At 38.4% G+C, this 12,809-nt stretch overlaps 2 protein-coding genes across 2 annotated transcripts in view; both read right to left on the reverse strand.

Annotated features, from left to right (window-relative positions):
- Positions 1-1,001: 1,001 nt before the first annotated feature.
- On the reverse strand, positions 1,002-6,151 carry LOC137730440 (glycine dehydrogenase (decarboxylating), mitochondrial). The gene is made up of 15 exons (XM_068469432.2): positions 4,690-6,151; positions 4,294-4,539; positions 4,117-4,194; positions 3,927-4,027; positions 3,645-3,840; positions 3,386-3,511; positions 3,046-3,231; positions 2,828-2,941; positions 2,546-2,698; positions 2,206-2,394; positions 2,021-2,098; positions 1,812-1,937; positions 1,628-1,726; positions 1,419-1,536; positions 1,002-1,289 (listed from the first exon to the last, which is right to left on the reverse strand). The coding sequence occupies exons 1-15, from the start codon at positions 5,938-5,940 to the stop codon at positions 1,201-1,203; spliced, it is 3,150 nt and encodes a 1,049-aa protein (XP_068325533.1). The 5' UTR covers positions 5,941-6,151; the 3' UTR covers positions 1,002-1,200.
- A 3,556-nt stretch (positions 6,152-9,707) lies between these two features.
- LOC137731301 (GATA transcription factor 21-like) overlaps positions 9,708-12,809 on the reverse strand; it is a 7,379-nt gene continuing 4,277 nt past the window's right edge. The window contains exons 3-4 of the mRNA XM_068470398.2: positions 10,520-10,820; positions 9,708-10,311 (exon numbers count right to left, since the gene is read on the reverse strand). Coding sequence (XP_068326499.1) covers positions 9,949-10,311; positions 10,520-10,820 — 664 coding nt within the window. The 3' untranslated portion in view covers positions 9,708-9,948. The remainder of the gene's footprint in view (positions 10,312-10,519; positions 10,821-12,809) is intronic.

The raw sequence follows: 12,809 nt of genomic DNA on the forward strand, positions 1-12,809 counted from the left end.
AAGTCCCAGCGCCCCAAGAAAGGTTCAATCAATGTGTACGTTGGACAAGAACGAAAGCTATACCAAGTTCCTTTGAAGTATCTCTTGAATCCAACTCTCCAACAACTCGTCAAGAAATCGGAGCCGGATGTGTTCGATGCAAAGATTGACGGGCCAATTGAGCTTGCATGTACGGCCAACACCTTCGATCAGTTGCTCAAGAACTTCAACAAGTAGTAGATTGCATGCCGGGAATGCCTTGTTTGATTAATATTGATTATTTGTTTATTCTTTTGTACTTTGAATTGATTTTTGAAATCGAGGTTTATTAGTTGTTGCTTCAGATGTACCATATTCAAGTTAGATTAATGTTCGACAAAAAAAATATATATATATATATATATATATAAACATCAATTAAAATATTTACGTTGGCATCTACAATTTGAGATTCTTTATATCCCGAGAAAAAAAGTGAGATTCTTTTAAAATTACTTGTAGACTTAATTCTGAAGTTAACGAAACAATAGGGATTCTACAAATTATTTTTATAACCGGACATTAAATGACCACAAATCACAATGGGCCACATTTGAGTACTAAACTAAGTACAAATACATCATATTTGCATTCGTGTGATTTAAACATAAGACATCCAATAAAGTAGAGACGGAATGTTATATTGTTATTAGATCGATCATCATACGCTCTTGCAATGTGCTTTTTAAAATTCAAGTGAGGCAACAATGATTTTGTTATTCTTCCTAAAATCTAGATGTCACAAATTGACAATAAATACTGTCAAATTAAGATCAGTTTCTCAAAACTTATTCGTTTGATAGTGACAGGCTAAATAATATACAGAGATTTTTTTTTCAAAATATGTTTTGGACATGAGGATGCCTAAACTAATCTAGCCTAGGAAAAATATTCAAACTTAAGTGCAAGAGGGTCCGTGCACTTCCGTGATCAACTGGCAAAAAAAATCCCTAATGAAGGGAAATGATAATTACAACATCTGATGAGTTGCAATTAGCAACACATGTTATTAGAAAAGATAATCGTCATCATAGTGAATAGGAAATGAAAATGTCACCAGATATAAGTGCCTGTATTCAAGAAATTATATACAATGTGGGAGTAAGAAGAAGAAATTGATGATGATTTCATAACACATCCAGGACCAGACTTTGTGTTGAGCTTAAATCACCAAGCCGATGACTAAGCAGTGGCTGCTGCTTGTTCCTCCACCGCCTCCGGTTGAAGGGTGCAGACGAGGTTACGGTCACCATACACATTGTCAACACGTCCTGATACAATAGTAAACAAAATTCAATCTTCAATAAAGGTAATCAGACAATACCAAAATGAATGTACAGTAAACACTTAGCAACGTCCATGCCATTGTAGTTTCTTTATTTTTGGTGTAAATTGCATACCTGTAGTAGGCCAGAACTTGGCAGAACGGAGCCAGGAAGCGGGGAAGGCTGCATATTCCCGGGAATATGGCTTTGTCCATGCATCTCCCATGAGAAGTGATGGCGGGTGAGGAGCTCCCTGCAGAAGGAGTTCAAAAACCTTTTTATACTTATGTAAAATGAGTAACTTATAGTCTTTAGAGGAGAGAGATGATGAACTGAGATTTTACCTTAAGGACATTGTTGTGAAGATCGGCTTTTCCTTTCTCAATCTGAGCAATCTCTTCTCTGATGGAAATTAGAGCATCACAAAACCGGTCTAACTCGGCCTGCAAGCAAGAAACATTAATATAACTTTAACCCGAAGAAAAACAGCAGAGAAAAAACTAAAATGAAATCTCTGTTGAGGTGTACCTTGCTTTCACTTTCTGTTGGTTCGATCATGAGAGTGCCAGGAACAGGCCATGACATTGTTGGTCCATGGAATCCGTAGTCCATGAGACGCTTGGCGACGTCCTCAGGCTCTACCCCAGCAGTATTCTACAAGGAAAAAAGAAGCAGCAGAGTTCAATTAGAAAGATTGAAAAAGCGAGGACAAATTGAGGCAAATGTTAATAATATACCTTAAATCCTCTCAAGTCAACAATGAATTCATGAGCAACAGTTCCATTGACACCACGGAAAAGAATGGGGTAGTAATTCTGTAAGAAGTGATAGACTAAATGAGCAAACAGAGGAAATTTAACATAGAGTATAACCGTAACCTCAAATTGTAAAGCAAAACAAGAGTGAAGGAGCTAAGTGGAACCTCCAAGCGTTTGGCCATGTAGTTTGCATTCAGAATTGCTATCTTTGATGCATCGGTGAGTCCCTTGGACCCCATCATGGCTATGTAAGTATAAGAGATTGGCAAAATGAGTGCAGAGCCCCAAGGTGCAGCAGAGATGGTTCCAAGTGGCTGAGACTTGTCGGGGGCAGGAAGGCCTCCGGTAGATACCTTCAGTACAATGGCACAAAACTTAGACATCCAGCATGTAAGCAATCCAAAATTTTGAAACCAGAATTACTTTGTTCTCATGGAAAAGCTAAATCGATTATTTCTTGAGTTTACAGAATTGCATGAAAGCTTCGATGTAATGAGTAGTTACCACAGGATGGGATGGTAGGAAGGGTGCCAAGTGCTTCTTCACACCAATAGGACCCATGCCAGGGCCACCACCTCCGTGTGGAATGCAAAATGTTTTGTGAAGATTGAGATGGCAAACGTCAGCTCCAATCCAACCTGGGCTTGTCAGACCAACCTGAAAGAACAAAAAGCTTCGTCAGATGGAACACGCGACAACAAAAGAAAAAAGTTCGCATGGAAGAAACTATTTGAATTTTAATTATAAGTACATAACTATCAAGCATGGATAGAAGGAGATACAGACCTGCGCATTCATGTTAGCCCCGTCCATGTATACTTGACCTCCGTTGTCATGAATTATCTTGCATATCTCGTCAATACCTTCTTCATACACTCCGTGAGTTGAAGGATATGTCACCTGTAATGTGAAATATGGTCAAATTATTATCCAATCTTTTTCAAATGACACAAATCCGTATCTGATCTTTTCAAATGATATCTCTTCCGACGTAGGATGCTTACCATAAAAGCTGATAGGTTATCCTTGTTTGCTTCAGCAGCCTTCTTCAGCTCTTTAATATTGATGTTTCCCTTGGCATCAGTTCCAATAGTTACAATCTTCATTCCACACATTGCAGCACTAGCAGGATTGGTACCATGTGCCGAAACAGGAATAATACACACATTGCGGTGGTGATCGCCTCTTGCCTACAGTGGGATGGTTCAGCGTGATTAGTAACAAGAATAAAACCTTTAGGTCAAGACCTCAAGGTAAAGTGTTTGTTTAAGCTCGACAGCAAAGCGCTTGCTAACACATATTATAAAGAGGGAAAACAAAAATGTAAAACTCAGGATTCCTTACGAAATGATATGCCCGAATAACCATCAGCCCAGCATACTCTCCAGCAGCTCCGGCATTGGGTTGCAAAGAGAAAGAGTCAAACCCAGTGATGGTGCATAATAGGTCACCCAAATCTCCGAACATTTCCTGAAATTTATTATTTTACAACATATAGCATCAGATTTCTATTTGCATGAAGGAATGTAACGTAGCAAAAAGAAATTTAGGGGAACAAAAGTAACTGTTTTAAGTTCCTTTGTAAGTTAACGTTTTGAGTTACCTGGTAACCCTCAGCCTGTTCTGTAGGAGCAAAAGGGTGAATATCGGTGAAACTAGGCCATGTCACTGGCATCATTTCAGTTGTTGCATTCAATTTCATGGTACAAGATCCCAAGGGAATCATACTGTGGCATAGAGACAGATCTTTCGATTGCAACTTATGAATGTATCGTAGCAACTCATGCTCGGTATGATACCTAATAGATAGACAGTAAATGAAAAAACTCAGTCTAGTTTTCAAATATAGGCTGTGAGAGTTCAAATCATTTGGAAAGACGCATACGAGTTGAAGATCGGATGGGTTAGAAACGTGCTCTCCCTTGTTAACCCAGAAGGAATTGCAGGCTGAACTTCTGGTGCAAGAGATGCAGCAGTGAAAGGCACCTGAAAATTAAACAAAGCTCTTAATAAATGGATGCACTTTATAATAAATTGAAATTATCAACTTTATGGTAAAGATATGAAATACTTACAGGCTTGCCCAAAGCAAAAGCTTTGAAAAGCTTGTCAACATCCTCCAAGGTAGTTGTTTCGTCAAACGAAACAGTGATCTGAAAAGGAGTTAACATTCAGCAACCTCGTGAAGTAAAAGCACTCCATTCTCCGTCCTCAGAGAACATTTAGTCAAATAACTGATAAAAAAAACTTACAGTGCTCGAGTCTACTACTCTCAAATTTAATCCAAGCTTGTTAGCAGCATCGGAAATTGCATGTGCGTCAGCAACCTTAACCTTCACAGTGTCGAAGAAGGGAAGGCTCTGAACTTCCACTGTTCCAAGTTTCTTCAATCCAACTGCAAATGCCCCAGCAAGACCATGAACCCTTTGGGAAATGGTTTTAAGGCCTTCGGGTCCATGATATACAGCATACATAGCAGCCATGTTTGCAAGTAATGCCTATAAAACAAACAATATACCCAATCAAACAAAGCCAAGTCAATCAAATTGAAATAAATGCTACTATCATTGGATCGAAATTTCAAACTTTCAACAGTTCACCCTAGAAAGGAAATCATAAGACATATCAAATGAAGAATAGCATCCAACCTGAGCAGTGCAAATGTTGCTGGTAGCCTTGTCCCTCCGGATATGCTGCTCCCTTGTCTGCATCGCCATACGCAACGCAGGCTTCCCTGAGGAGTCAACACTAACACCGATAATTCTCCCTGGCATCATCCTCTTGTACTCTTGTGAGGTGGCGAGGAAAGCCGCATGAGGACCTCCATACCCCATTGGAACACCAAACCTCTGCGCAGAACCAACAACAATATCCGCCCCAAACTCACCAGGCGGCTTCAACACTGTCAACGCCAACAGATCAGATGCCATCACAACCTTAACCCCATTGGCATGAGCATTCTTAATAAACTCCCCATAGTCCAAAACCTCGCCCTCAGTCCCCGGATACTGAACAAGCACACCACAGACATCACCCGAACTATAATCAACATCCTTAAGATCCGCGGTAACAACCTTAAGATCGAAACCATCAGCTCTAGTCTTGCAAATATCAATGGTCTGGGGGTGACAGTTGTTGGCAATGACAAAAGTTTTCTTCTTTCCCTTTTGGATGTTGTTACACATCGCCATTGCCTCCGCAGCCGCGGTCCCCTCGTCCAGCAGTGATGCATTCGACATGGGAAGGCCGGTGAGGTCAGTGATCAAAGTTTGGAAATTGAGCAGAGATTCCAACCTCCCCTGGGAAATCTCAGCCTGGTAAGGAGTGTACTGAGTGTACCAAGCTGGATTTTCCATAATATTCCTCAAAATTACAGGTGGGACATAAGTGTTGTAATATCCCATCCCGATAAAACTCTTGAAAATCTTGTTTTTGGAGGCCAAATTCTTCATGTGTTCAATCATCTGGCTCTCTGTCAACCCCTCATCGAATTTCGGAAACTTCATCGTTTCGAGTCGAATCGATTTGGGCACGGTGGCGTCGATCAGCGAATCAAGGCCATCGAACCCGCATAACTCCGCCATTTTGGTCTGCTCCTCCGGCGTGGCGGAGTTATGGCGGCGGGGAAAAGTGTCGCTGTTTTTCAATGCGTCCACGGAAATCGACCGTGTTTGGAACCCGGCATTGTGGGACGCGTTTCTCGAGAGAAGCGAGTCTGATCTGGGACTGGAGCGCGTCAAGGAGCATGGGGAGAGTGAGGAGACGTACCTCGACGGCGCGTAGAGAACAGGGGAGGTGGAGGAGCCCAGAACAGAGCTCTCGTTCTGGCGGAACTGCTTCGCCTCCGAGACCAAGCGCTTCACGAAAGCCCGGTTCGCCAGCCGCCTCGCGCGCTCCATGGAAGCTGAAAACGACTGCGTTTGGAAAAACCCAGAGGTGCTCGAAATGCGGACTGGGTTGGTGAGATAACTTGTAAAAATATGAATTTTTCCTCCAAAGTTTGTTGCTTTTTCTCTTTCTCTGTTATTATATTGGAGGGAGTGAGAAAACAAGTTGGTGGTTGTGGGTTTGTTTTTGATAAGTGAAATCAGTGGCGGCTTTTGTCTATATATAAATATTTGAATATTAAATAATTCATTTATATTAATTTTGGAGAAAATGCGATGGAGTTTCAAGGTCTGCTGGTGGTGGTGGGTAGTGGGTGGTGGGTGACTGGGCACCTATGGAGAAAAGGACAGGATTATTTTGGGGGGCATAAAAACCCACAAAAAAAATAGAGAAATTATGGTTCACAAAATCATGAACGTATGGAAGGGATTGGAGGAAAGGAGATTGAGTTTCAATGGATCTGAATGAATGGGTTTCTCCAAATAGTATTGAGGGAGGAGAGGGGAGGGAGAAAAAACACGCGCCAACCAATGGAGTTTTTGATGAATATCCGCTGGATTTGCAGTTGAAAATCTGGGAATCTTTTTGTAATTTGTTGGCAGCTTTTCTATCACATTAGACTTATCTCCTTTATCACCTCACACACAATGAGAACAAAATTTGAAAATTAATCTAAGGTTAGGATTAGGTCGTCAGTCTAACAATAAAATCTCGAAATTTAAGTGTAGTCATGTAATATATTTTTTTGTATTTATCACTTTTTTAACTTTTATGTGTTACGTGTGAAATACGAACATAATTGCATCCAACATTTTTCCAACATACTCATGGCACGTTTACGTAAGGGTAATCAGAATAAGAAAAGAGAATTGAATTTCGATTACGGAGTATTCCAGTATTTACTAAATATTAAGGAATCAAAAAGTGGTGGAGCCCACACGAAACAATGAATCTAATTCCTGAAATTGGAGGAACGGGATTCCCTAGTTTTGTGAGGTATTTAAATTCCTTGAGGGTAAGGGAATCGGGAATGCATCTTTTATTTCTATTATGCCCTCACTTGTTTCTTATCATCCCAACATTACCTTCATTTGACACTTATTATGTCATTTTTAATAAATAAATAAAAACCTATTTATATATATATATATTTATATAGATAATTTTATTATATAAATTTAATTAAGAATTTAATTTAATTAATCAGTATGAAAATAATTTATTTATGCAAGGGCAATTTAGTCATCAACTTACTTTTCATTCTGATTAAAGTGAATTAGTAAACAACTTATATAGATTCAACATCATTCTTGCCATCTTTTAATAAATAAATAAAACCCATTTATATATGCTTATATAGATGACTTTTATTATATAAATTTAATTAAGAATTTAATTTAATTAATTAGTATGAAAATAAGTTATTTATGTAAGGGCAATATAGTAATCAACCTAGTTTTCATTCCGATTGAAGTGAATTAGTAAATAATTTATATAGACTCAACATTATTCCTATTCCGATTCCAGACAGTTTTAGTAAACAACTTCAACAGGAATCTGATTCTAATTCCACTTCATTTCAATTTATCCTCAATCCAATTCTCTCTCAGTCCAATTCCGCTCAATTTGATTACGAATTAATAAACACGTCATTAGATCTAAGCAGATGAATAATGATGGAACATTTGTGGTAACGGAAATTTGGTTGAATATTCCAATTCCAAATTTGTAATTAATTGCCAGATTTACATTTTGGTGGGGCCAACTGTATTTGGTGGTGGGGTAAATTTGGTAAAATAAAAAACAAGGGATCATCCTTGAGAGGAGAGAGATGTCTGTGGCTGACAATCTAGTACTTGGTCTCAACCTTTCCAGTTTTTAATCCCCGGGGGAATCCACACTGTGTACTTTTCAGAGTTAAAATTAGGTTGCGGTGGCATGCGTGGAAAATGCTTGGTATCCACAATTTTATCACAATATAGAAATAAAAAGGATTTACAATTTTGGAAATGAAGAAAAAAAGGAAAAAAAAAAATTGCAGGTAATGGCATTGTTGGAATGATATATATTTTTTTTTTAACAAACGATAGTATTTACACTAAAATGGATGGTAAAGTGGGCTAAGCCTTGTAATGGACTTAACATAATAATGTGGTATAACTTCGCATTTGACAAGAATTGAACTTAATACCTCTTACTAAGAAGTGAAGAAGAATATCATTAGACCGTAGTACTAAATAGTTTGGCTAAAAAGGACATTGTTTCAACATCCTCATACACAAGGGAAAAAAATTAATTTTAAATTTTTTTTACTCTATTTTGTTAAACGGTCAACTCAAAATAACTGCATGACAGTTACAATTACACAATTACTCAAATTATAACTATATTTAATATCAGTGATGGTATGATAGTCAAACGATTTTAACTCAATTACTTACAATTTGTAATTGAATACAAAATTTGAGACTAGACACAATTACCCAATTGTTGATAAATACATACACATCAGCTATGTAACTTGTATTGTTGCAAATTTTCTACAGCTGCTTGAATAAAACCTACTCCCCTTAGAGATAATAAAGTATGTATTGACTAAATGTGAAAGTTACATTCAAGATCTAATTTTCAACATAAGATTGATGAACGTGGAGTTAGTTTTAGTCAAAGGGTAGGTGCATTTGTAAACTCCTTAGAATTCTTACAATTGGTACGAGGGAAGTTAGGTCACTGTCGTAATGTTTTAGGCTCAGTTTGACCTTTTCTTTTTTTTTTTCTTTTTTTTTTTTTTTTTTTGGTAAAAGAGTGATCAATTGGTGGTGAAATTCTATATGTCAGAAATACTCACAGAAACATTTTTGCATCTCTTAATTACCATGGAATCATCTTTGACCGTCTTTGATCACATGAACCATGGGCCGAGAGGTTTCATTTCATTTGATGACATCCACTCATGAGCTCAATTTCATAACCTTCTTTTAGACCTACTTTTCTAACTCTCTTATCTTCAATAAGCACCGCCCATTACACATGACCTCGGTTCTAAAAGAAGTTAGGCGCTAGTCGAACGGCGAACTGGGGTCTAGCGCCTAAACGGATTTAAGTAAATCTATTATATGTCCTGTAAATAAGTGTTTGTTTATACTTAAAATATATATAATTACATTATAAATTACAAAATAGAATGACATATATTATGAAGTATTGAAACATAATGTAAACATAGGGAACAAGAATATAATGTGTATTCATTTAAGTATTCAACAACTCTCTTACAATTTATTAAAAAGAAAATGCAAAATGAAAATTATCTATTTTCTGTCTAAATGAGTCGCAATCTAAGCGTGTTTAGGCGGGCGCCTCAATAGGTCTAGGCCCCCTTTCTAAAATTTCAAATGTCTAGGCATTAATCGGGACAGTGGCAAACTACCTAGCGCCTAGGTGGCACTACACGGGGTATTTTTAAAACAGTGCATATGAGTCTATGACAATATTTTACTTAATAGGAACGAGAGAAGTTAAGAATTGGAAATTTAGGATTTGAAGAAGCAAGGAGTGTTTTCTACTTTTTTAGTATTGGATTATGAAATAAATTTTTTTTTTAAATTCTATATGCATTAGTAAGCACATGAAACTCAAAAATCCAAAATGATTTTCATTCATTTCATTCCTGTAAGTAACATGTCATTAGTTTTTAAGAGAAGTGGTATACTAATCTAATCTAAATTGATGAGAAAAACCATATTCAAACTTGGATTAAGATAGAGACTCAATGCTCTAATTAACTTGACTACTCGTTCAAATGTGCTAATTTCCACCATTAATCAATAGCTCACAGTTTACCAATGCGTAAAATAAATTACAGTTACAATTTCAGCAAATTAATGTTCTTCAAGTAACTCTTTGGTTTTATTACCCCAACCTACACTCTAGTAAAACCACAGAAAAGGAACGAAAACAAAACAAAATCCTCGATATTAAAAGATGAGGGAGAACAAAAATGTAATGGAATATGAAAATTAAGAGTGATTGATTAGGCCACAAGACAGCTCCATTAGAAGGATTGCAGCTTCAGCAACATCCTGAGGAAACACTCGTTGAAAACCCAAACCTTTGAAACAAATCTTATTATTATTACTATTAATTTTGTTGTTGGGAGGTACTGATGCAGTGTCGGTGACAATGAGCTTGCTCTTGTTCGTGCATCGTGTAACATTAGTACTATGGCTTCCGCGCGGTTTCTTCTCCTTGTTGGCCACCTTACCCTTGGCAGATGAAGTGTCAGTGGCGCCGACTACAAACCCATTTGCAGCAGCAGCCGCAGCCTCTGCCATGGTTCTTCTAGCTTTCCTCTGTCGGATTCCACATGCATTGCATAGTGACTGAAACAACACACATATGCACACAGCTGAATACTTGATTCATGAACATATTATATCTACCCAACATATATTTGCCTTATCACTTACTGTCAGACTATAATTTTGAACCATCAGCCATGTTTATTTATGGATGAGAGTGTGCAGTTTAGATTTACAGTCTTTACAACATAGAATATTTTATAGACAGTAAGTACATCATTTAATTTACCTTGGGACCGCGAGGGCCGCTTCTCCAAAGTGGGGTTGTGCTGGTGTTACAATCAGAACAAACCCTAACATCTGGAGTAGTATTGTTGCTATTTCTGGAAAAGCTGGTTTGATCACTATTTTCTTGATGCTGTACAACTTGGAATTTATGCTCAGCATTCCCAGCAGCTGCAAGTATATGATTTTCAGTGGTACCGGCTGGCGCGAGATCTGGGTTGGTCATCTTTTGCATCAACCTCATCTTGGAGGACATCCATTTTACTGCCCTTGGCCTAATATTATTATTACTTTTACCCACCTCTCTGTTGAATAAGAAGAGTATCCAAGATAACTCTAATGATCCCAAGAAGAAGAAAATAGAGCACACACTTAAAGAAAGCTCACAAAACAAACTAATTAGCAAAGCTTTTCTTCTTTAGCTCTAGGCTTTGTTTTTCTTTGAATGATTTACAATGCTTGAGAACTTAGGTATTTATAGCAAACCAAATGATTAAACTAAGATTATTTATTACCACACAAAACACATTAATTGCACCTAATAATTTTTATTCAATCATACCTAACATTGACTAACTTTCCTTGCCTAACTTTGACATTGATTTTCAACACTCCCCCTCAATGTCAGCTCTCATTCTTTGCACTGTGCTGAGCAAACAGCGAAAATTTTCGAGCTTGCCTGTACTTAAACTTTTTGTGAACAAGTCCGCAACTTGATCATTCGTCTTGACTTGTCTCATCTCAATCTCTTCTTGTAGAACTTTTTCTCTGATAAAGTGGTAGTGCACTTCCACATGTTTAGTTCTTGCATGAAAGACTGGATTTTCCGCCAAGCGAATGGCCGATTGGTTATCACAGTACAATGGTACTGGATAATCTATTGGTTGATGTAGATCACTCATCAACTGTACCAGCCATACATTCTCTTGAGCTGCCATTGCTGCTGCTCTATACTCTGCTTCTGTGGTTGACAATGATACCGTCGGCTGTCTCTTGCTACACCAAGAGATGGTTCCAGAACCAAGCTTAAACACATACCCAGTTGTTGATCTCCTGGTGTCATGATCTCCTGCATAGTCAGCATCACAGTAACCAACTAACTTGCAGTCTTCACCTTTCTTGTACAAAAGACCATAGTCAATTGTACTCTTCACATATCTCAGTATTCGTCGAACTGCTTCCAAGTGAGGCTTCTTTGGATTTTGCATGTACCGACTCATCACACCAACTGCATAAGAAATGTCAGGTCGAGTCAAGGTTAAGTAGATCAGACTACCTACCAATTGTCGATACATCGTCGCATCTTCCAAATCTTTTCCTTCATGTGCACTCATTTTGACATTTGGCTCCATCGGTGTAGAGATCAGCTTGCATTCGAGCATTCCGAACCTCTTCAATAAATCTTTGGAATACTTCTGTTGACAGAGAAATATTCCTTCTTGTGTGCGATCAACCTCTAGACCAAGGAAGTGCTTGAGTTGACCAAGTTCCTTCATCTGGAAACGGACTGATAAATTCTCCTTCGTCCGAAGAATTTCTGCCTCATCATCACCGGTTATGATCAAGTCATCCACATACACTAGCACGACAGCTAGCTTTCCTTCATTGGCTTTGACAAACAAGCTGGAATCTGCAGGTGTTACTGAATAACCACTTTGTGTTAGAAATTCAGCAATCTTACCATACCACGCCCTGGGTGCTTGTTTCAATCCGTAGAGTGCTTTCCGCAGTTTACACACATATTCAGGATGATCTTGGTTCTGAAATCCCATTGGTTGGATCATGTAGATCTCCCGATCCAGCTCTCCATGAAGAAAAGCATTCTTCACATCCATCTGCCACAGATTCCAGTCTTTGTTGGCTGCAAGTGCAAGTAAGACTCGCACTGTTGTAAGCTTCGCTACTGGACTAAACGTTTCATCATAGTCTAGTCCGTACTGTTGAGAGAAACCACGAGCTACCAATCGTGCCTTGTACCTCTCGATTGACCCATCTGGACGACGCTTTATCTTGTAAACCCACTTGCAGGATATGGGTTTCACATCTCTTGACTTTGGCACGAGATCCCAAGTTTGATTTTGCTGAAGTGCATCAAGCTCTTCTTTCATAGCTGTCATCCACTCAGAACTCTGCGATGCTTCTTCGAACGTCTCAGGTTCTGTTGCTTCTTCAATTATGGCTGCATTGGCGTATTTGGGATTTGGTCTCCGTGCTCTTGTTGACCTTCGGAGTTGAGATTGTGGAGTTGATTCTTCCGTTTCACTCGGCCCACCTTCTTCGTTTGGTTGTTGATA

Source organism: Pyrus communis, chromosome 15 (genome assembly GCF_041283825.1).
Source record: "Pyrus communis isolate YQ-2024b chromosome 15, ASM4128382v1, whole genome shotgun sequence".
NCBI classification, from domain to species: Eukaryota; Viridiplantae; Streptophyta; class Magnoliopsida; order Rosales; family Rosaceae; genus Pyrus; species Pyrus communis.

What these genes read in the sequence shown, in the direction of transcription:
- LOC137730440 (XM_068469432.2), bottom strand. Translation starts at nt 5,940, where the DNA reads ATGGAGCGCGCGAGGCGGCTGGCGAACCGGGCTTTCGTGAAGCGCTTG. An exon ending in GCAACATTTGCACTGCTCAG is followed by an intron (nt 4,540 to 4,689) that starts GTTGGATGCTAT and finishes TTTGTTTTATAG; the next exon opens with GCATTACTTGCAAACATGGC. An exon ending in AACAGGCTGAGGGTTACCAG is followed by an intron (nt 3,512 to 3,644) that starts GTAACTCAAAAC and finishes AATAAATTTCAG; the next exon opens with GAAATGTTCGGAGATTTGGG.